The sequence below is a fragment of the Akebia trifoliata genome, chromosome 1 (genome assembly GCF_017979445.1).
Source record: "Akebia trifoliata isolate Shusen 1 chromosome 1, ASM1797944v1, whole genome shotgun sequence".
Taxonomy (NCBI): domain Eukaryota; kingdom Viridiplantae; phylum Streptophyta; class Magnoliopsida; order Ranunculales; family Lardizabalaceae; genus Akebia; species Akebia trifoliata.
In genome coordinates, this window is record NC_141375.1 from 22,058,433 (window position 1) to 22,082,681 (window position 24,249).

Consider the following 24,249-nt stretch of genomic DNA (forward strand, 5'->3'; position numbering starts at 1 on the left):
AAATCTAATAAAAGAATTAGAACTCGATTAAGGTGTCAAATTTACGAGATTTGAATCAAAATCAATTATACATTTACACTAATGAAAGATTATAGCCCAACCCTCAATCTTTCTAAATATATTTTCTAATATTCAACGATGTAGGAAAATCCTAAGAGTTTGATTAGGGTATTGGATTTGAGAGATTTGAATCACAATCGTTTGTAAATTTATATTAGCCAAATTTTTTTTTATAGTAAAATCCTTATAGAAACATTAGAATTCCATTAGGTTATTGGATTTGGGAGATTTGAATTGAATTTAGATTAATCGGATTGTACCCTAGGCCCCAATCTTAATCAAACCACACCAAGTTGAAACCTTAGCGAGATGATTTAGATTATCAAGCGAGTCAATTTCAGGACGATTCACATCGACTATATCGCTCGGGTGATTCATCTCGTCTTCCAACCATTTTCCTTTGGAAGGGGCAAATTAGTTAATTTGTTAAAAAACAAGGTCGTTTAACAATCCCCGACTTGTTCTGTACTTCTTCAGTTCTGTCTTCTTCAGTACTTTCTTCTCTCTTACTTCGCTTAAAGCTCAAGAGCTCAACCAACAGAGATAGAACAGTTTACAAGCAATCTCTAGAGAGAGAAAAAGTTCAGAAAGATTTCCAGAGAGAGAGAAAGAGAGAGAGAGATGGGAGAGATGACGTCAGGTATTGATGGCTCTGTGTCTCCTCCTCCTCGGCCTCCTCAAGCTCTCCTCGAGAGGCTGAAGGATTACGGACAAGAAGACGCTTTTACCCTATGGGAAGAACTATCTGCCGAAGAACGAGAGCTTCTAGTCAAGGATATCGAGGTACTTTCGCTCACATTTCCTCTTCTCTGTAGTTCCTTGAATTACTTCTCCAGATCTATTCTTCTGATCTGATTTCGATATTTTGATTTTTTTAATATTTGAATTATCCGTTATCATTTCCTATAAATAGCCAAAAAAAGTTGGTAAACTTGGTTAATTTTTTTTTTTTTTTAGCTTGAATTGGTGTTCTGTCGACTTCAAAATATTTGAAGAATAGAAGTAGATAATTCTGATCTGATTCCGAAATTTTGAATTTTTAATATTTGAATTATCCGTTAATATTTCCGATATATAGCGAAACGTTTTAGTAAAATTGATTTAATTTTGCTTTAATTGGTGTTTTATCGGCTTCAAAATATTTGAAGAACAGAAATAATAATTCTGATCTGATTCGGAAATTTTGAATCTTTTTTATTTTTTAATATTTGAATCATCCGTTAATATTTCCGATATATTGTGAATTTTTTTAGTAAAATCGATTGATTTTTTTATTATATACTATTGAATTGGCGTTGTATCGGCTTCAAAACATTTGAAGAACATAAATAAATAATTCTGATCTGATTTGGAAATTTTGATTTTTTAACATTTGAATCATCAGTTAAGATTTCCGATATACTGTGAAAATTTTCAGTAAAATGGATTTAATTTTTGATTGAATTGGTGTTGTGTCGATTTCAAAATATTTGGAGAACAGAAATAATGAATTTTAGATGAAAAATCTGATTTGTTTTTTTCAATTAATTTCAGAGTTTAGATCTACCAAGGATAGATCGGATCATTCGGTGTTCGCTTCAATCTCAAGGTGAATTTCTTATTTGTTTTCTAAATTTAGATACTTATTTTTGTGAAATTTAAAATTTTATTTGAATTATTAGGGCTTCCAAAACCGACAATTGAGCCCGTGCCAGAGACAAGTGTTTCAACTGTCGAAGAAAGAACACTTGAAGAAAGAGAGAGATGGTGGAAGATGGGACTTAAAGCTATCTCAGAAGGAAAATTGGCTGTGTTGCTTCTATCTGGTGGACAGGTATGATTGTTGTTCTATCAAAATTAGTTTTATTTTTTACAAATATTAATGTTAATGTATCTTGGGTATTAATTTCTTTTGTTCTTCTAAATTATAAAACAGTTGGTTCGGTTTCATACTTTCTTATAGTTTACTGAAAATGGCTTTTGAGATAGAGACAGAAAGAAGAAAAAAACCTTTCTTTCTCTTTTTTTTTCTTTAAATGGTTAATTTACTGTTTTGAGGAATGTCGATTTCATGTTTGCTTGAAATCTTTAGTTTTGCTTGTCAACTGCAATCTGTTCGATTCAAGTTGAATTTAGTGTTGCTGACTGGAGAAGACGGTGAGAGGGGTAGGGGGGATTTATTTTTGGCGCTCACATCAATTGATTAAAGTTTTATACCATTCTGGAATGTTTGGTCTGAGACAGTCTGGATTGGGCCTAATTGGAATGGAACATTGACCCCAAACATGCAATTGTTCGAATTGTTTCGAATGTTTTCGGTGATACTGTCTCAGTTTTTCTCCCTACTGAAACATTGCCTTGAAACGAGATTTTAAACCTTGCTCACATTTTTCTATAATTTGGAATTATGTTTAAGTAGGTCAATATTCGATGGTATTACCTTCATATGGTTTCCTTTAGGGATATTGTAGTGTAAATGTTAAGTTCCATTAAACGTTATGTGTTAAACTGATAAAAAATTATTTGTTAATGTGTGCATTGTTGTCTGACCATGATTAGATGATTGAGGTGGCTGGGCCAAGATTCAATCATCATATGTTTGGTGGCAGTGGTCAAGCACGATGCATGTACTAAATCCTTAGCATTGGAGGGCTAGTCTGTTTTCAAAAATTTTTTTAGAGAAATTATTGTATGTGTGGTCTTCTATCCTTGAAGATTGTAGAGGGTTGTTTTTTGTAGATTTTATTTTTTAATGGGATCTCATTGTAAATTGAGTGAATATTTGTGTTGGTTTTATTCTCTTCCTTCATAGGTCTCCACGACCTTTTAGAATGTTGTATCTGTCCTTTTCTCTTTCTCAACAATACCTTCCATTTAAATAAATTTTCATTGTTTGGTTCTAGTTTTTAGCCTCAAATGATTTGCTTGCTTGCATATGTTTTTTCCATTGTTTTGTTGTGTTACAATTTATTTTTTCCTTTGCACTTTATTAAGTAGTTACTTGCTAATAGTGTTTTGCTCGGTGTAAGAATGAATTTTTATTTTTATTTTTTTGAAACTTTTTCCTCCTAAATGAAATGTGAATGCAGGGGACTCGACTTGGAAGTTCAGATCCCAAGGGATGTTTTAGTAAGTAATTATCATGTTCAACTCAATTTTCTTTCTGTTGTATGAATGGTTAAGTCTATAGATTGGATTCAGTGAAGAAGAAAAGAGATGGAATTGTTGTCGATGTCAAGTATAGTTATAGGAAATTGTGAGAGAGAATCTGGTTCCTGTCCTAATTCTGAAGTAAACAATTAAGTTCATGGCTTTAGAATTTATCCAATTCTTTATTTCTCTAAACCCTAAATTGGATTTAAAGAAAATATTTTAGATCACAAAAATCATTCTAATCTTGTTCTCTTTGCATCAAGAAATGGTCCTCACGTGGGAGATTTCCTAAAACCAATCTCCTAAAATCACGAATATATGTTCTTTAATCACTGGAACTACTTCCTTCCTTTTGATGCTTTAAAGTAGTTCCGTCTCTATCCTAAGTGAAGAAGTAAAACTTAATGGTTGAGAACATTTGACTATGTTGATTTTTGGTCCTGTAGCATGCAGACCTTTTTTGGTGGGAACAACTAAACATTTGGTCCTCATCCTCTGCATGCCAGTAACCTGTCCACATATTGTGCCCAGTCACTTCGAGTTTTGAATACTCCCTTGGTGACCATCAATTAAGGGAATATAACACAAATACCCCGGAAAATAAGAAATGACCAAGTTACCTCTATTTCTTGTAGACTTGCTGCAATAGCCATTGCGGAATATGTAAATAGAATGGGAGTAACTCAGATCCATACATTCTTATAGTTACTTCTAGGCAATTTTTGTTATCTTCAATTTTTTTTTTTTCTAGTAGCAGCCAGCATTTGTTGGAGTTCAAATGTCTCTAGATATTTCAAATTGTGATGATATGGTGTACCACTGTAGATTATCTTTCTCTTATATCATTCACTTTCTTTTACTTCAGATATTGGACTCCCATCAGGAAAGTCACTGTTTCAACTTCAAGCTGAACGAATTTTATGTGTTCAAAGGCTTGCAGCTCAATCTGTAAATGAGGGTAAGGTTTAATTGGTAGGTTTTAATTGCTCCAAATTTATCTGATATGCAATTATCGGGAAAAATATGATAAGTCAACAAGTTTGGTGCAAATCTAATGTTTTTGCTGACAGTGATGGGAGATGTCTTTGCTCAACTAATAATTCTGGGCAAATTCTTAACCTGAGAGTAGGCCTGCATATTAGAATTCCGTATCCCCTTTGCTAGATTAAGGAAAAGGCATCCTCTACTAATCTTGGGCTACATAGAATTAATAACCTGGATAGAACAATCAAGTTCCCTTGTTCCCATTTATGATGGTTTGGATAGACTCGTTAGGCTATGCAGCCATTTTATTGATGTAGCCAAGTCTATACTGTCCACCAATATACATTTTCGTCGAGACCATTCTAAATAATTCAACCCATGCAACTTCACTGTTGTAATTTGCAATATTGGATTATCCAGTACTGTTAGTGGCCATAGATGTGGAACATTCCTAGAATGATCAAGATGTGGAAAATTTACTTCCGCAGTGCTTGTAGTGGCCATAGTTTTGACAAACAACTGCCCGATAGAAATAAACGACCCCACACTGTATAGGCTGAGGACTTTCACAAACACCTATAAAGGCACACCATCACTGCTGATTTACACAAATCAGCATCAACTAGCCTTCCAAGGGCAACACCTAACTTTCTGAAGGCCATTTAAACATAAAAAACAATACTTTCTTCACACAAAAACTCTTGAGTGTTACCATGTTAACCAACCAACTACTCCAAAAGGCCAATCTGTTGGAAAGGGGGAGAACTCTGAATGTAAGAGTGTCGTAGAGCTTAACTGGGGTATGACACATCCGAGAGGGGAGGAAAATATACACTCAACACTCCCCCTCACCCATTAGGGTGGAAAGAATCAAACCCGTGACTTATACATACCTAGCACTTTGATACCATGTTAATTAACCAACTACTCCAAAAGACCTGTCAGTTGGAGAGTGACACACCCAAGAGTAGAGGAAAATATATACTCATCAGACCACACAGCTGGAAACTAAGGAAAACGCCAAAACAATGCTCAATCGACATTTTTTGGGTTTACAGGGCTGATCTGTCCGTACGATTGCTGACCTCATTTATATGGCCTGATGCTGGCAATGATGATATCAGTAGTTGATGAGCACCTTGTGCAGTCCTGATGAAATTTTTGTGCTCTGATACCCAGTGAAAAAGTTTGATGCAGATTTAAGGTTCAGTGATAAGTTTTATGTAGATCCTTTTTTTTTTTTTTTTTGTGATAAGTAAGTTTTGTGTAGATCTAGTTTCCAAGATGATGGACTAGAAGAAGAATGGACAATAATACTCTTACATGTCTTATATTAACTTATTAACTAATTGAGAATTTACCATATTGCTCTTACATGTCTCCATAAAGACCAAAATGTAGATAAAATGTGTAAAGACATGAAAGGATATATGGAGGGAGGAATAAATACAATACTACCCTTGCAGCAATACAATCCTAATATTTTTTTCATTTGCAGGTTCAGCTGGTTTTGTTCCAATCCATTGGTATGTAATGACTAGCCCATTTACTGATGAGGCCACACGCAAGTTTTTGAAAGTCATAAATATTTTGGTCTTGAAGCTGATCAAGTAAGATATCCGCAAAAAAATTTCCTTTTTGTTTTTTTTCTGTTGCTAATTTAATTGCAGTTTCTTTTTCTTTGCTTTTGAGGTGACCCTCTTTTTAATGCAGGTCACCTTTTTCCAGCAAGGAACTATACCTTGCATCTCACAGGATGGTAGATTTATCATGGAGACTCCATACAAAGTAGGTTTTTTTAATATAGTTTCGTATGGATTATTTATTCAATGTGGTTTGCAGATTACATATCAAAATATCATGTATAGCAGCTAATTCCTCCTTCAGTACTTCAACTTTACTAATACATCATATCATCATTTGCATGTCATCCTGGAGTTACTCATCTTGTATGGATGTTGCTATTTTAGTGCCTTAATTATAATTATGAATGATCTTATTCCAGAATGACTCTTATGAAGGATCTTACAGTTAATCAATGAAGGAAAATAATGAATCATGTTTAGGGAGGTAGGGAGAGGGAAGCAAATTTAGGGACCATGGGACAAACTTTATTACTATTAGGAGTTTTTCATTACTTGGAAACAATGTTTTAACTGTTTTTATTACTTACAAAAAAGGACAAGGTTAACAGTTTTTTATTTTTTTATCTATAGAATGAAAAATTGAATGGATATATATCATGGGAAAAGTTGCACAAAACAAAGAAAGGGGGCTGATGTTCTGAAAAACAGAACATTACAATGCGAAGGAGATGTGGACGAAGTTCACAGATAATTATGAATTTTCATATTGATAATTACTATTGGAGTTTAGTGATTGTTTTTATCTGACTTCCTAGTTCTCTTCTTTTGGAATCTGTTTTCTGTATCCCCACACCAAGCTAATGTCTTAGATTTTTTTTTGATAAGTACAAAATTATTCAAAAAGGAGGTCCAAAAGACCTACCTAATTGCGAGCTAAGAAATTAGTTAGCAAGGATCCAAACACAAATGGTAACATTTGAAAAGGAAATCCTAAAAAAAGTACCCCTTTGTACTCGTAAAAAGACTTGCACCAAAAAAACAACAAATCTAGTATGGTAATGATCACTTATTGAAGAGAATCTTCCATCCCCTGAAAGATTTTTTTTTGTTTCTTTCCTTCAGGAGCTCCGGCATACAACAAAAGGTGTTGGTGCCCACAAAATCCCTCTCATCATGGGAGAAGGCCTTAATTTACCATATGATTGGAAGCGGGCTAGGATATAGTTAGGGAAGATTCAAACAGTGTGGAAGAAGGATAGGAAGTGGGGATCAGACCGGCCTTGCAAATTAGTATTGAATAAGCAAATTGTCAAGTGTCTCATTCGCATATTTACAAAGTAAACAAAACTTTACAAGACCCTGCCTAATCAAGTTATCAGTGGTTAAGATTATCTAAAGCAGCTACCCACCTGAAAAAGCAACTTGGCGACACCTTTGGAACCCCAGATAGAAGCAGTGAAAAAATCCGTAGTGGAATCTGACAATAAGGAAGAATAACAAGACTTTACTGAGAAAGATCCCTTCCAATTGCAAGTTCATTCCTTTCGATCTTCTCCCAGTAGCACCAAAGGGGCATTGGAGATTTGGTTGGTTAGGCTTGCCATCTTGAATCTTTTAATCATTAAAACCCCTCTCCTAAAGCCAAAATCCTGTGAAGCTCATGTACCATGAAAGCGATAATTGTATGTTCTATTTAAAAGAAATAGAGAATAACTGTGGAAACTACATAGAAAATGGCAAGTCACCACAGCAATCCTTCCAAAATCTTATATTGTTTTCTTTTCCAACCTTAAAAGCGACCCTTCTATGAAAATCTGGCGAATTCTCAAGAATTCCTTTCCACATACTGCAACCATAAGGTATCCAACCATAAAAGCGATCATCCTTCTAGAACTTTGAAGTTCTAGTTTTTTATGGAGCTGGCGACAAATTCAACAAGGTAGTGATAGAATGCTAACTATCTTTGTAGAAGACAAGCCTTACTCAAAGACGTTTGCCATCTGCAACTCTTAGAATTTAAGTAGTGAGGAAAGAATTGTGGTTAAAGATTCTCATTTTCTATTTCTTTGGAAGATGAAAGGATGGAAGAAGATCCTAAATCTGTTAATAGATTAATAATATATATACATGGAGAAAATCTTTTGGCTATATGTACCAGAGATCTGCAATTGATGCATTCTTTTTTTTTTTCTTTTTAATAATAATTAAAGTTCGTGTATTAGTCTTTTTACAACTTAAAGATATCTTTGGGGTTGAGTTTGTTTAATTTCTTCAAACCTGATTTTGCAAGCCAGGTTGCGATGGCTCCAGATGGGAACGGAGGAGTGTACTCTGGTATTTGCTTAGCATATTGGTTACAACTGACAATCTTATTCTTTTTCTTTCGTGAGGAAAATACTAATTAGTTTTATCGGAGTTCAATTTATTCTTCAGCTTTGAAAACTTCTAGATTGTTGGAAGATATGGCAATGAGAGGTGTGCGATATTTGGACTGCTATGGAGTCGATAATGCATTGGTGAGAGTTGCTCCTTTTTTGTTTATTTGGACAAAAGTTTCTAGGAACAGTTTTCCCTCTTGATCTATTTATCACTCTCTTGAAAGCAGGTGCGTGTTGCAGATCCAACTTTCTTGGGATATTTTATTGATAAAGGTGTCGTTGCTGCAGCTAAAGTTGTCCGTAAGGTAACTAATGATATTATTTTTCCCAGTTATTTTGATTTCTATATTTAGGTAAGCTTTTCATAAAGGGCACATCATTTTAGTGCTTATTTCTCAACCATTAATTTTTTTTTTACTAAGCTGGTTGTCATATCAAATTGTTATTACTTCTCCCCTTGATTTCAACTTGTTGTCTTTTGAGTACCGCTTCGTTATAGTTGTTTGTAAATTTTATTGATGCTCTGAAACTTTTCTCATATTAAGCCATAGTAATAAGTATTAGGAAGGTGGAGGCCTTTCAAATTTTAGGGAAGACCAAGGCCCAATAGAGGCCATTTGATCATTTCTCATTTCTAGGGTTGTCCGTATAATTTGAGTTGATCTGTGGTAACAATATTCTCTTCAATGATATTATCATTTGGGATATCTTCTTCAATGACATTCATTTGGGTTGATTGCTTTTCATCAATGATCGTGCTTTTGGAGGCTATTGATTTCGGTAAACTCACATTTGATCATTGATCACCATAAGTAGGGATGTCAATGGACCAGGCTGGGCTGGACTTTTTAGGGCTAAAAAACTAGGCCCGAACCCAACCCATCTAAAAATCTGGCCAGACTGGCCCTGGCTTAAGAAATAAAACCTAGTCCATGCCTGGTCCACCTACATTCGGGTCATTTGCAGGTCGGGGCAGGGCCAAGTCCGTTTTTAAGAACAACAAAAAAAATTTGTACCAAAAGCATACTAAATAACAATAAATTGATCAAAAATAATATTTGATTATTAGATTTTTCAAACATATTTTCATTTCTCATTTCAAATTTACAATCTCTTAATTCTCAAAGAAACGATGAAGTTAAGGGGATCTATATTAATTTATAAGACAACTATTATATAGTCTTTTAATATAGTATAGTGGTCTGGGCCACCCACCAGGTCCTATAATTAAACGGACTTAGCCCTACCCGATAACTAAATGGACTTAATAACTAAACCCAAAACCGATCCATAACGGGCTGGGCTGGATCAGGCAAAAACCGGCCCATTGATAGTCCTAACCATAATTTTGAGGGAGGGTGTTAGAGTAATAGGATATGATGTTTAGTAGTAATAAGGTGTACTGTGATACACCAAATCAGATTTCAAGTAGAGTAGGAGATTAGGATCTTGATTATGTTTAGGATTGGATCTAGTTAGGATACATCAGATTGTGTTAATCCAATCGGTTAGGATTTGTTATGCCTTCTATATAAATCTAGCTAGGATTTTGTAATTATCAACCTGAGAAATATTCTAATCCTAGACTTTTACAGATCTGACAGTGTATGTTATTCATATTGCCCAACCTAATCACCATAGGGCCAATTCTACCCATCTGATTATCCCCAGTCGTATGACACCTGTTGAACCTTGCTGTTTCAAAATGCAGCCAGCCAAACCCAAGGATTAAGAAACTCGACTTGAACGAGTGATTTAGACCCTAAGCTAGGGAAGACCATTCTTCCATTGGCATCCCTTCAATTGATATTTGAAGGATTTATCATTGTGGAATTGTGACTACCTTAGAATCTGAAATAATTGCTTGTTAGATTTTCTGATTGTTTTATGGTTTAATTAATTATCCTTGATCTTAGGTTCATCATTTAGGTCATAAGTCATAGTCCTGCATCAACTTTGGTATCAGAGCCAAGTTTAGCTTGGGGTCTTTACATTTTGCATCTAGAGTTAGGTTTCATTAGTTCGTGCACACATTTTAGCTTAGGACACTTAGAGTTTTCCTTGATGCATGTCCACACGTAGCTGTATGGAAGTATCATTTGTCATAGATGCCAACCAGTTTGCCCATCTCATAGAAGCCATCAATGCTTGTTTGGCAAGCATGGAAACTATGATGGAAGAACAAAATGCTGCCACAGCTGCAACATTGGTTGAATTGGAACACTCCATTATGACAATTATAGGATAGAAGATGATGGGTCTAATGCCATAGGTATAGGTCAAGATAGAGGAGTGTGCAGTAGAGCTCGAGGCATAGTCACCGAAGTCGCCGACTTTTTCAAAAAGTCATGTTTAAGTCACTATTTTAAAGACTGGTGATTAAATCACGACTTTTTGAAAAAGTCGCGATTTAAACCAAAAAATGTGATTTAATCGTCAGTTTTTAAAGGGTTTTTTCAAAGACCATTTATTCTTATAGTTTCAAATAGGATTTGATGATATAAATGATAACACCACTTAGTAGAAAAAAATACATTGTTTTAACACTATTTCAATTTTTTCCCGATTTTTTTGACTTTTTCCCTTGCCGACTTATTCCTGAACCCCGACTTGGTGACTATGGGCCGAGGTAGGCTACCACCAACACTCCAACAACATGATGAGTATTAGGATCCATATGACCTTGATGTAGGGTAATGAAAACCATCATGATAGATGCGCCAAAATTTTTCTGGACCCAAAAGCTTTTTCGGGCTGGTTGTCCGACACGGACAACTATTTTGAGTGGTATGACATGACGTAAGGGCATAAAGTCAGGTTCGCCAAAAAGAAACTGGTGGCAAAGTGAAGCTCTATTGTACCAACATAGAGTGTAAGTTAGAGTGAGCAGGTGAGTATCTCATTATGGGACCAATCCTTTTCCTATTGAGAGAGATTGTTGGATCAGTGGCAAACCCTTCGAAAAGGGTATGTCTGTCCTATTACATTGTGAAATTTGAAAAATACATGATGAGATGCAATGTAATGGTCGCATCTCCCAAGTGCAATGAAACTGGAAGGAAAGAAACTCGAAAATTCCCAAGGAAGTGGCTTTTGAATCTGTGCATATGGAAGCTACTACTACTGTCTTTTATTGGGCTATTGCCTTTCCCGAGTGCAATGATCTTAAGATTTGAAGATTTTCTGTTTAAAAGGAGGAAGATATCATATGAGATGTAACTCTTGTCAGAGGTGGTGAGAGCCTTTCTCTTCTCTTTCTATTACCGATTTCTATTAACTCTTAATATTCTAGTGTATTTGACTTGCCTCTGGTGGTTGATTAACTTGTTTTAATCTTTTATATTATATGTGTAATTGTTTTTCTTTATCAACTTGGTGACAGGCATATCCACAAGAAAAGGTTGGTGTTTTTGTCCGACGGGGTAAAGGTGGCCCTCTTTCTGTGGTTGAATATAGTGAGTTGGACCCATCAGTGGCCTCTGCAATCAATCAGCAGACTGGCCGCCTGCAGTTTTGCTGGAGTAATGTATATATTTTTGCCTCTCTTTTGTACTATCATTGCCCCTTGTTAAAGATGTGCTTCTTGTATATATATAATGATCATATGTGGTATGTTGGTTTTTAACAAATGTCTAAATATATTGAAGTTGCCATTTATGTTCTCAAGAGAAGTAAAATTATATATGGAATTGAGTATTGGGCAGTCAGGAAGCATCGTGTTAATAAATTGATCATAGCAGAGATAAGGATGTTGAATGGAAAGACTATGAAAAAAAAAATTAGAAATGAATGCATTCGAGGAAATGTAGGAGTACCTCTAATAGGCGATAAACTAAGTGAAAGTCTGCTAGTGGTTTGGGCATGTTCAACGAAGGCTGATTACATCCCTCATTAGAAAAAACCTTTAAATTGAAGGTTCTAAAAGAGTGAGAGGAAGCCCCCAAAAGAACATGCAATGTGGATGGAGATGGTGAAATTAGATATGAACTCACTTTCAAATAGGAGAAGATTGGCTTTGGACAGACTGGAGTGGAGGAACATGATTCATTTAGCCGATCTCAAATCTTTGGGATAAAACTTTGTTGTTGTTGTTGAAAAGAAGTAAAATTACTTATTTGTTTCAAGTTCAGAAATTACGTAACTGACAGCAATCACTCATCACTGATGAAGTAGATCTGTTGGAAAACTCTACTAAATTTGTCTGTTTTCAGTTATTAAATGACAAAAAAAGTTCTGAATATACTTAGACTTTGTAAGAATGTTCTTTACCTCCTTATAGCTAAAAGATTTTCCAAAGATATCGGTGCAATCGGCTTGGACCCATAGCTAAGTTGGTCGACATATTGCAATGGAACTTTGCAGTAATGGGTTTAAGCCTTGGTTACCTGTCAAAAAAGAGAAAAAATGGGAATATCATTGTGACAAATCGTTGAGAAAACTAATAGTAGATGTTACGAAATGCTGTAAGTGCGACTTACAGTGAACTTGCTTTTCAGGTGATCAGAGATTCTCGAGTTTCAGGTTTGTAGAAATTCGATACATGAACATCCTGTTCTTGTGAGGTTGAAGGCCTTCTAGTTGGATAGTGTCAAGTTATTTTAAGAATGCCAGGCATGTTTCAAAATTTTGTGGTGTTTCTGAATGTTTTGGCAGAACATTCCAGTTTCAGCTGAAATCGGAATGGAAAATTAAATGTTTCAGGAATGTTCTGGTTTTTCTCGTGACATAAACACATTGCTTCAATACGAGATTTTAAACCTTGATACCATGTTCTTCATATAATGTTTATGTTATTTGATTTTTTTTTTTTAATTTATGGATAAAATATGTTTCGACCCTTTTTTACATTTTAAACATTATATCGTCATCTCCTCCTATCTTAAGTTGTAAATTGACATTGACAATGATTTAGTTTATACATCTCTTCTCTTTTATTACATTATATTTTTTCTGTCCTTCTGATTTGTACTTTTTTTAGGTGTGCTTGCATATGTTCACGTTGGATTTCCTTAATCAAGTTGCAAATGGCCTTGAGAAAGACTGCGTGTTAGTTTTCTTTTTCTTATTTCTATGCTTGCATACGTCTGATAATTTTCTGTTTAATATAATATGTGGGTGTGAAACTGGAACTCGAACACACAACAGATATCAAGGATATACCCTACTAAGTAGTCATATCACTTAATGCATACGTGATGAATCTAAAAGGTTCCCTATTCATGAACACAGAATTGGTTTCATGGAAGTTGACTATGTTAAGTGTTTTGTGTGATCCTCTGCTTGATTTGTTCCATTTTCTGATTCATCAACTTTAGGATTAACTTTTATTAGTGTAAACGTGTATTTTTTTCATTTCTCGTAGTATTGTTGTTACCTTTGCCTATTTCTACTATTAGAGTAACTCTAGTAGTGCACTAGGATGCTGATAGGACATTCGAGATGAATCATTTAAGAAAGATCTTAATTACTCTACCTAGATGTAGAAATATTGTATGATTAGCACTCAATGGACAAGGGTTGTTTTAAGGAACTTCTTGTCATCTCGACCTTCAATTTTAGTGCAAACCTTCAAGAGAGGTGACCACAACTTTTCCCAGCGAAGATACTTTTATACCCTTGAGATGCCTGGGTATTTGTTGAACAATGGCTGACAACTATTGTTTTAAAGCTCAGACTCGGAATCCGTATTGTCCGGAACTGAGACTGACTTGACTCAGATGATCCATGTCCAAGTAAAAAACCAATACAAGAGCGGATTCAAAGCCAAGCTAGACTGGTAAAGCTGAAGCAGAGTAAAAAAACAGAGAGTCAAAGATAAACCAAGCTGAATCCCAAGTTACAGGGTGTTTTTTAACTCTACTCACACCATTGTTGAGATGAAGGCGAGTCAAATTACTGTGGCTGAGTTTTAAAACCTTGCCGATCATTGATTCAAGAGAATAATTTGTTAAAGTTGTGATTGTTTCATGAAGGAAAATCATTCTCAATTAGCTTTGGATTGGTTGGTTGGTCATGAATACATGGCTCAGTTGGCAATACTCTGGATCAACCGTAGGAACCAAAGCTGTGATGGTTTTAGTTATGACACATACTAAGAGTTCGGCTCTGATACCAAGAGTTGATGTAGAAAGACAAGGAACCCTTGCTCTAGATCAAAGAGGTGCATAATCAATGCCACGTGTATTTTTGTGAATCAGCACTATCGAGGAATGAAGAATCAATCCTCAAGCAAGGCTCCACACTAAAAAATCTGGTTATTTCTCTCCACAATGATGAATTCCCGATAATAAAAGCTTTCCATTGTTCAAATCTAATATTACATAGAATACTTATATGCATGATTTATATTCAGATTCCAAAAGTCAATTCTTATTTTACTGAGATCTTTACGTAACTTTTTCTTACTTGATTCTGATGGATTTTGATGTTGGAAATACACTATTGGAATTTAGTTACCACCTTGCCGAGAAGAAAATCCCTTCCATCAATGGTCATACACTTGGCTTAAAGTTAGAACAGTTCATATTCGATGCATTTACATACGCTCCTTCAACTGCTCTCTTTGAGGTGAATATTTTTCTTTAGACTTAAACCACCACATATATATATATATATATATATAGAGGCCAGGTTTGGCAGCCAATGTTAGGGAGCCAACATGTTTGTCCTATATGGCTTAAAAGTTTCGGATTGGGCTGATTTTTTGTGAGGATGATCTCTATGGTAAGATGATCATCCTCACAAAAAATCAGCCCAATCTGAAACTTCTAACCCCATCAAAAATGGTTTAGAAATTGTGGACCGTTGAATTTTTACCTAAAATTTGTAAACCACTTTTGGATGGACTTAGAAATTTCAGATTGAAATTTCTATATATATATATATATATATATATATGTATAAGCTAAAAAAAGTTGTTTTTGAAAAATTGTTTTTGGTATCGGTCAGGTCCTACGTGAAGAAGAATTTGCACCAGTTAAAAATGCCAATGGATCGAATTTTGACACTCCTGATAGTGCTCGTCTCCTTGTTCTCCGCCTTCACACTCGTTACGTGGTCGCAGCAGGTGGTTTTTTAACGCACTCTGTCCCCCTCTATGCAACTGGTAATTTTCTTTCTTTTCTTTCTATAGTATGCTTCTACTCATGAAAATAATAGGAATACACCTATCAATAAAAAATATGGGTTTTGTTGACGTGTGTCCTAAGAGCACACATAATTATGCATTAAATACACCTAGGAAACAAGCATTTGAGGCTATTTTTGGTAAGGAATTTTTTTAAAGAGTATTTTAGGTAGTGAAAAATTTGTTTTGAGGTGTATTTAATGCACCTAAACGTGTGCCCCTGGGACACATGTAACAGAACCCAAAAAATATAAGGTGCATAAAGAACCCTTATGACGCCCGTAAAGCATCCCTTGGTAGCTATCTTGTTGCCTTTTGTTTCGACCAGAAAACACGACAGAATATCATTTTTTTGTCTAGGTGTGGAGATCTCACCCCTTTGCTCTTATGCTGGAGAAAACCTAGAAGCTATATGCCGTGGAAGAACATTTCATGCACCTTGCGAAATTACTTTCTAGTTTGGAGTTTTGCCAACTAATTCTTGATTTGAGTTATTCCACTTCTATTAAATTCAAATAAGTTTCTATTTAGAGGTTCTATCACATAAAGGTATGCCTCCTGGCCACTGTATTATATTTGGAACAAGTTTGGTTTATGTGGTTTCATAAATAAACTGTGTACCTGGATATTTCTTGATCAATAATAGTGTCGAAATTTTTCTGATAAATATCGCCTTCTGATCCCAACCTATTACACATATACCCCTACTACTAATAACTTGTTATTCCGAACACTCTCTCTCTCAAGTTGGAGATTATATAGCATATTATCCCAACTTGTTATAAATATAGTTCTTTGTTGGGTCGACCTCCTTTCTTAATAAAATGGCTTATAAACAACTTTGTTAGTTGATCTTCATCACAAACAGAATAGTAATTTAACCATCAAGCAATTTGTCACAAATAAAATGATAATATGTTTCAATATGTCTAGTTATCACAAAAGAGTTACAGGCGTATCCACTGGTTCATGAAGTGTTCTCAACCACACTAGTTCATAAGACGTGTAATATGACCTTGCACTTATCCTCTAAACTAGGTCTAACAACTGTTGTCTGTTTTTTACTCTTCCACGTCACAAGATTACCTCCCATGAAGGTACAAGACTCAGTGGTGGATCTTTCATTACAAGAACCAGTCCAATCTACATCTGTATACCCCTCCACTTGAGTATGACCATTGACTTTGTACAACAGGCCACGGTTAGGTTAGCCTTTCAAGTACATGATTATACATTGTGCTGCGACCCAATGAGGTATTTTTGGAGCTTCCATAAACTAATGGTACAAATTGCAAAAGTTATCTTTGGTTTGGTAACAATCAGATAATTCAATTTTCCAAAATGTGTCCTATTCATCATCCAACAAGTCTTTCTGATCAATAGTCAACTTCTGCTTAGGATTATGAGTGTATCAACAGGTTTTAGTAGGTCCAAGGTATATTTCCTCTGCAAACGACTAATACTACTTGCCGAATGAGCCACTTCAATGCCAAGGAAATATTTTAATTTACCCAAGTCCTTAGCATCACTAAGTGTCAACCCAATAGTATCTATGCATACAACTAATAGAATAAATCCCCTAGGAGAATGGGAAAGAAAGATTGAATGATGTGTTTGACAAATCAACATGCCAAGCTCAAAACTACAATACTAAACTTTCTAAACTATGCTATTGGAGATTGTTTGAAACCATAGTGTTTTTCTCAACATGCACACCCCAGTTGGTTGCTCTATAAACTTTCTAATGCAAGTCACCATGAAGTTAGGCGTTTTTAACATTCAATTGGTACAAAGGCCAATCCTGGCATGGCTGAAAGGTGTTCTTTACTACATTCATCACTTTAGCGAGAATGCATGCTCAATGAGCTTGGTAAGAACAAAGGTTTAAGGAGTAATGGGATGTTGGAAAAAATCAAAATACTAAGCACTTTCAAAATAGAGCATTATAAAATACCATGATTACAAAAATTTAGATTTTACAGTATTTTATGTGGTATCAAACTTATGGCACAAGGGGTTTGAAAGTAGAGTTTCACACCTGAATCGGTGCATTTTTTAGCTAACTTAGTCAATTCAATGAGTTGGCATTGAATTTCGGAGCGATTTGGAGAATTAGTTCCACCGAGTTTAGTAGTCGAGTCATCTCAAAATCCAAGTGAGTTTACTCAACAAGTTTTAAAGCTAGTTTCTTATCTAACAATTCTCATAATTCTCTAGTAGTCTTCTAGTGTGCATAAACATCATATTATAAAGCAGGAATAATAGTTCTATATGTAATATTTACCCTCGTAATTCTGGTATTATCATATGGAGATGATTTCGAATGTTGCTGGTTTGTTTTCATCAGATGTTTGGAATTATTCCTATCATTCTTTTATCGTCAAAGCATTATTTCAAGGATTTTTGGTTGAATATTGTTCATCGATTCCACCCTAGCAACGGCAGTGTCTTCTGTTATTGAAAGTGTGTTCCTAAATTATTATTATTTTTGAATGGTACAAGTTTTCTCTATCTCAATCAACGATCTTTTGCGTCTTTCTTGGCTCTTTTAGAACTTTAAATATTTCTTCTGACTAGCGTTGTAATTGACCATTTTTGAATAATGCCCAAATCACCACAATTGAGTTTCTCTTAGGTTATTGTCTCTCTATATATATTTTCGAATGTTTCCATTTCTAATTTCTTTCTTTTTTCTAGGCTTTTTCACTTATCCATCTCAACCTCATCTTTGCTATGCTTAATTTTGTGAATAAGTCAGGATTAAACCACAGATTGAAACAGTTAGCGAATTAATCACAACTATTTCAAAAAATAAAACTAAATAAAGATTTCCATGATCAAGACCGAACTCCAGCGGATTCCCAAGATTCCAAAATAGAGCTTTTAAAATTAAAAACCATGCCATATATATAAAATAACTCTCAAGTCATTTTTCAACTAGATCCTGATCCTTCATGTGTGGTCCCTTCTCAAGCCCCATCCCCACCATCTTATCAAAATCCATCTTATCAAGATCTATATCAAGATTGAAAAACATAGTAAACAACATCGTCAAATCATCTCCTACATACAAAAAACCTTGTTTCCATGTATGAAACTCAACTTCTACAACTAAATCCATGCAAACCAATAGAACAAAAAACCTTTGTCTCCTTACTTCTTGGGTTTCTTCCCTTCCATGGATTGAGGCACTCTAACAACAATCAAGGGTTCGAGTTCTTCGACCACCCGATATATGGAAACATCAATGGTGATGCTGTTGTCGATCCGTTTTTGTTCATCTCCTCCTGTGGACAGCTCGAACAAGCATGCATCCCCTTCTTCTAAGTTGTTATCCATCACGAAATCTGCCCATCCACCACTCAATCCTGAGTTGAATTCTGTATGATTAAGCCCAACAATCCATACCTTTGCAGTCCGAGGAACTCGGAGGATGGCAATTTTAATTGTTTCAGGGACACAGCTTCTCGCCAATTCATGAGGGATTGTCTGCAAAACATAAACAAAATATATATGTATATGGTTTTTCAGTTAATAAATGCCTATGCTATACCCCCTATGTTTAAAACTTGAAAACACACATCAAGATAACTTAGTTTATGAGTTTCTTCAAAAATTTAGATCAACAAAAACAATCTCAAAGATTTGGGGTTCCAAATGAATCCTGTTCCTCCATTCCTCTTGGTCAAAAGCCAAGTCTAATATTATTAAGAGTCGGTATTTTCTTTCACTTTCTCCGTCAACTTTCTTTTGTGAATATATAAAAAAAAAATTAAATAAATAAATTGGGGCTGTAATCAGCCTTCATTCTACATGTCCAAACCATCTTAGTCGACTTTTTTTCTAAGTTAATCGCCTATTGATGTTACTACAATTTTCAGAATGTGTTCATTTGTAATTGAGTAATGATAAAATGACTCCTTCTGAGGTAAGTCATTTTATTATGATTCTTTGTAATTTTATTTTTTCTAGTCTTTCCACTTAACCATCTCTAGTAGGCTTAATTTGTTAACATGATGCTTCTTGACTGTCCAACATTCCATAAAGCCTGTTTGGTTTTTCTACCCTCTTACAAATTTTTTCTTTGGTGTTCGCCTGTCACATAGTACTCTAGAAGCACACATCTATTTTAACCATCCTACTCTGATTTTATGGGTAATATCTTCATCAATATTTCCAACGTTATGTATAATAGGCCTGAAATAACGAAATTGATCACTTTGGATTATTTTTCGAACTACAGTTTTTAATTGGATATTGCTCTTCCTCAGTGTCAATGCTAAAGTTACACTCCACATTTTCGTTCATAGTTCTACTTATCCAAAAGCCCTTGGATTCCAACATCTCTTAAAAATTCTAATTTTGTGTCGATTCAATCTCTACTCTCATCAACTAATGCTACGTCTCTCAAATACAACACACTCGTCAAGTTTCTGAGTCGAGTCAATCCTTTCTAACCTTGTCAAGTGAATTACGATTTCGAGTTACACGTTTAGTAGTAGTCGTCGTAGTAGTAGGGGGAGGAGAAGAAGCATGGGTGATCCTCACATGGTTCTCCTTACTCTGCCTCTTAGTTGAGAAGCCCTCACTACCGGCCAAATCATCCTCCTATATGGAAATATGGATAGCCATCATCATTATAACAACCACCACCTTAAACTTATATAAATACCAAGAAATGATTCTTCCAAATAATTACCTTGTTTTCCAATTATTTTGTTAATACTTCGGAACTTATATTGCCACACCAACTTTTTATGATACATTCAACTGTAAATTAAATGTGATGTTTGGATGTAGATAACCTATTCTGTTTTCTTGATGATCACACGCCCTTTAATTTGTTAGTGGAGCCCTTCAATTTTTGTTTCTACTTTGAGAAGAATTTTTTTTTTTCAAAATCTAAAGAAACTGGTTATGAGAATGAGAAAGTGATTGATGTCAGAGGTTATTGTCCTATTTTTATCCCCTTATTTAGTAAACTTTTTTTTTCTTTTTCTTTTTTGTATTTATATCTGTAATGTGAAGGTGGTGTGATGGTCTTTTTTTTTCTGTGTAAAATAATAGAGAATTCATATCAACACACCACATTGTTTCACCATGGCACACCCATTATTTTATCTTACAAGTTTTTATTATAAAACACCAACATTTTTCCTTGTCTCATGATCTCTCTCCCTGAGCTTCTCTATCCCCTCCCATTGCATCACCTATCAATTTGTATATAACCATGAGAGCAATGGGGAAGATTGAGTCATGAAGGTGAGAATTGGTTTGGTTCTTATCAATTTCTTGAGTTGTGTTGGTGATGATGATGGAACCAAAAGATGCGAAAAGAGAGATTGATTATAAGGAAATGGAAAATATTAGCCTTAGACAACATTTAAGGCAGAGCATTCAAACACACAACTTAAAAATGTGAAAAAAACCTAATAGCAAAAATAACATAAATCGCACGAACACAAGTATTCACGTGGCTCGGCAGAGTGCCTTCATCCACGGAACAGAACAAGAACAATAATTATTTTCTCTTAAGTTTTACATCCCTAGTGATCTCTATTTATAAAATTGGGAGTTGCTAAAACACATTTATCTCCTAGCAAAGGTGCTACCCCTGCACCCCCGCAACTCTGCGTAGCGCAACAGAATACAAGACATTTACACTAAAAAATATATCATTTTCAACTATTTTTCATAAATAATGATAGAATCTTAATCCATTTTTAAAATTTCTATTAGCTTATAGGGTTAAGGGTAATTTTTCTTACTTGAGATTCATCACCATGGAATGGGGTTGATGTTGCTTGGGCTGATTGGAAAGCTATATCGCGTGCTTGAGTAACGGGTCTTGTTTCTGATTCAAAGCAACATTCAACAACATATGAATTACATATCAATTCTGAAAAATAAATGAAAAATGAAAGAAGAGAAACGATAACCAATATAACACACATTCAAAATTGGGTATCTTACCAAAAAGGTAGAGAAAGATGGTTTTGTTACCATGCCAATAAGGTTTTGAAAATTTTGCAAATCTAGTATAATACCATTTTTATCAGCAGCTAATTTTTGTTTTCTTTCAAAACTGCAAGTTTCTACAGTAACTAATAGTTAATTTTCTTTTAAACCACTATTATAAGAGAACAATTAAATGATCTTATTTTATTTTTTGATCGAGAAATATCGCCTATCTTGGTTGTCTTGGTACATATTGTGTTTTCTTATAATATGGGTATGAAAGGAATAAAACTATTTAAAATTTACCATTTTAGTAAAAATCGTCGTTTACCAAAATGGTATTTTGAAAACCTTACTCTACCTTTTTGGTAAATTCCTGCTTTGAAAAGACTAAAAAAACGATCCTAAAAAGAAAGCTAACAATAGAAGCATCAATGGGTAATAGAGAAACCAGGTTCTTCTCTGATCTTTATTTCTTTTTCCACCACCACCACCCTTTCTTTAGATTTAGAGAGATCAACATGATCTGATCTCGACCGTTGAGATGTCTTCCCCCCATAATCATCATCACCCTTAGCTTCCTTCTCACAACCAGTTTGATTAAATATCAACACATGGAGACATGAATCATTTCCATCATCATACCTAAAGACTAACAAATCATTTTCTTCCAAAGAATTATCTCTAACGAATTCTCGCCAACCTTCTTCGAAAAATAATTCATCCTTAGTTTCTCTTAATCTTACATTCCAAGTGTTATCTCTCTGATCTTTGAGTACAACTGTTTCAGATAGTTTTTCTCTGAAATTACTAACACACTTTCTTGGAATACCCTGCAATGCAAGTGCAAGGAAAAGTTTAATTCAAACACTGTGGTTCTTAGAATTTTCAGTAAAACATCTTCTAAGGAATTTTTTTTTTATTGAAAAGAGTTTTTCTTTCATATTATATTATATATGGAAAACCTTGGAATTATCCAAAAGCTAGACTTTCTATAGATGACATTTTCCATTGGAAATTGTTTCTAGGTGAAACCATAGTCTTAAAACTTGTCAACTCAACTCGAAACTCATCCGAGCCAATTAGACTATTCAAAATGACTCAAATCCAAACTCAATGGAATGAGCTAGTTGAGTCAACTCGGAAATGGCCTCGGGTTATTTTGCTATATATGGTATTTTGCGGAGAACAAGCACTAGTAGAGGTTCAATATTTTTATTTATTTTAAAATATAAATAAAATTAATATATCTTTATTTGACTCATCCAAGTCGTCTTGCAAGTTTTTGAGTTGACTCGACTCCAATAATGGAGATTTGAGATGAGTTTAGATTTTGTTGAGATGATCAATTCCATGAATCTATGCAAGTCTTACACAAGAGAAGTGGTATTCTTACAAAATCTAAAGAATCTGTAAAATTGAAATCACCCATAAAAACCCATGCTTACATATCATAAAAAAATAAATAAATTTAACTTTCTTGGGTGGTTGTTTTTTTGTTTTTTTTTTTGAGTCTTTGAGGATTTCGTTTTTAGATGGAACACTATGTTTGCTAATTAGTCCTTTTGTTTCTCTTTGGTTGGTCATCTTAAATCATATTCTATGTAGCAAAGGATAAGGTTGATGTAATAGTTTATACAAGTTAAAGATGAAATTCAGTGGCTAGAGTCAGATTCAAAGACTCAAAATTATTTCTTTTAAAAGAAATAATGGAAAACAGGAAGAATGGGTAAGAGGGAAATGAAAAAAAAAATAGGCTTAAACCCATAGGAGAGAGAGAGAGAGACTTACAAGAGTTTGATGAAAACCATGAAGGAGAAGCTTAACAAAGAAATGAACCTTAGTGGGTTCAAAGTAATTCCAGTACAAATGCTTCCTCCATTCTATGCACACCTCACACTTTTCTCCCATCTCTCTCTCTCTCTCTCTCTCTCTCTCTCCTTCAAACTATCACAATTCACAAAACCACCACCCTACCAAAGAAAAGTTGTACTCTCTCTCTCTCTCTGTCTCTCAACTAGTAAACTTTGACCTTGGCTGAGACTTAATGGGAAACGACAGACCATCACAATACTTGAAAAGGACAGGACACGGGTTTCGGTTTCAAATTCAAGTATGAGTGTATAGTGATGAAGCATTATTCCTTTTAAGGTAAGGAAAGATAAGACGTCAATCGTCAGAGATTCTTACAAGACTTCAAGACTCTAATAAACATTTTCCCTTAAGAAATCCTACAACTACAGTTAGGGTTTTGGTAGAAATTTTCAAATGCCCTACCTTTAGTTTCTAACCCTAATTACGTTGAGACTAATTATTTTATGATTTGAAAGGCTGACATGCTAAGGTCACAAAACTGTTGATCTTTTGCCTTGTGTATCCCGAAGAAAAATATCTATAATTCTGTGCTTTTGCCACGTGAGTTGTGTACATGCAGGGTATTTCTTTTAAAAGATTTTTTTTTTTTTTGTTTTCTTATTAGATCAACAGAGCAAATTATTGTGATTATTCCCATAAAATTTTTATTTGTTTGGTATGAGTTCATAAGGGTGCAAATGGATCGAAATTAAAGTCAGATTAGGACAAAGTCAGGGGCAGGGCCAGGATTTTTGTCAGTAGGGGTTAAATGTTAACGATGGTCAACTGATAATCTTGATTTCTTTTTACGCCAAATAACTTGTAAAAGATGATGATAAAAAAAAAGTCATTACTTAATTCCTTTTGGAATACTCATTGGGTCAAATCGAAATCAACTTTGATATTCCTTCAAAAGGCCAATATCAATTTCTGAAGTATTGGTCCTAATGCACTAACTTCAGTTACAAATATGACGGATTTTGGTAATGTCGGAAAGTACTTAAAACACTTGACAGAAGTTGTTTGAGTCACTTGTGTAAGTTGACTAAAAAATTTGACCGAGGCAACTAGGAAATATGTCGAGTTCACTCATAATTACCAACTCATGGGCGAAATATTAAGGACAATACACGTTCCAAAAACATGATCCGATGCCACAGGGATATATGAG

The 24,249-nt window shown here is 34.7% G+C and overlaps 3 protein-coding genes across 3 annotated transcripts; 1 reads left to right on the forward strand and 2 right to left on the reverse strand.

Moving 5' to 3' along the window:
* Nucleotides 1-551: 551 nt before the first annotated feature.
* Nucleotides 552-15,227, forward strand: LOC147410948 (UDP-N-acetylglucosamine diphosphorylase 1-like). Its single transcript, XM_086441942.1, is given in 14 exon segments — nt 552-843; nt 1,594-1,648; nt 1,722-1,873; nt 3,129-3,168; nt 4,058-4,150; nt 5,675-5,743; nt 5,746-5,786; nt 5,890-5,964; nt 8,057-8,096; nt 8,196-8,278; nt 8,368-8,445; nt 11,523-11,666; nt 14,593-14,707; nt 15,089-15,227. Coding segments are annotated over 13 exon segments (1,146 nt in total). The 5' UTR covers nt 552-681; the 3' UTR covers nt 14,707; nt 15,089-15,227.
* Nucleotides 15,228-18,419: 3,192 nt separating this feature from the next.
* On the reverse strand, nt 18,420-19,564 carry LOC147410949 (B3 domain-containing protein Os11g0197600-like). The gene is made up of 2 exons (XM_086429472.1): nt 19,508-19,564; nt 18,420-18,755 (listed from the first exon to the last, which is right to left on the reverse strand). Exons 1-2 carry the CDS (start codon nt 19,562-19,564, stop codon nt 18,420-18,422), a joined length of 393 nt encoding a protein of 130 aa, XP_086285598.1.
* A 145-nt stretch (nt 19,565-19,709) lies between these two features.
* LOC147410950 (putative B3 domain-containing protein Os03g0621600) lies at nt 19,710-23,462 on the reverse strand. Its single transcript, XM_086429560.1, has 4 exons — nt 23,016-23,462; nt 21,676-22,057; nt 21,035-21,120; nt 19,710-19,874 (listed from the first exon to the last, which is right to left on the reverse strand). Exons 1-4 carry the CDS (start codon nt 23,133-23,135, stop codon nt 19,710-19,712), a joined length of 753 nt encoding a protein of 250 aa, XP_086285686.1. The 5' UTR covers nt 23,136-23,462.
* Between the last annotated feature and the right edge of the window lie 787 nt (nt 23,463-24,249).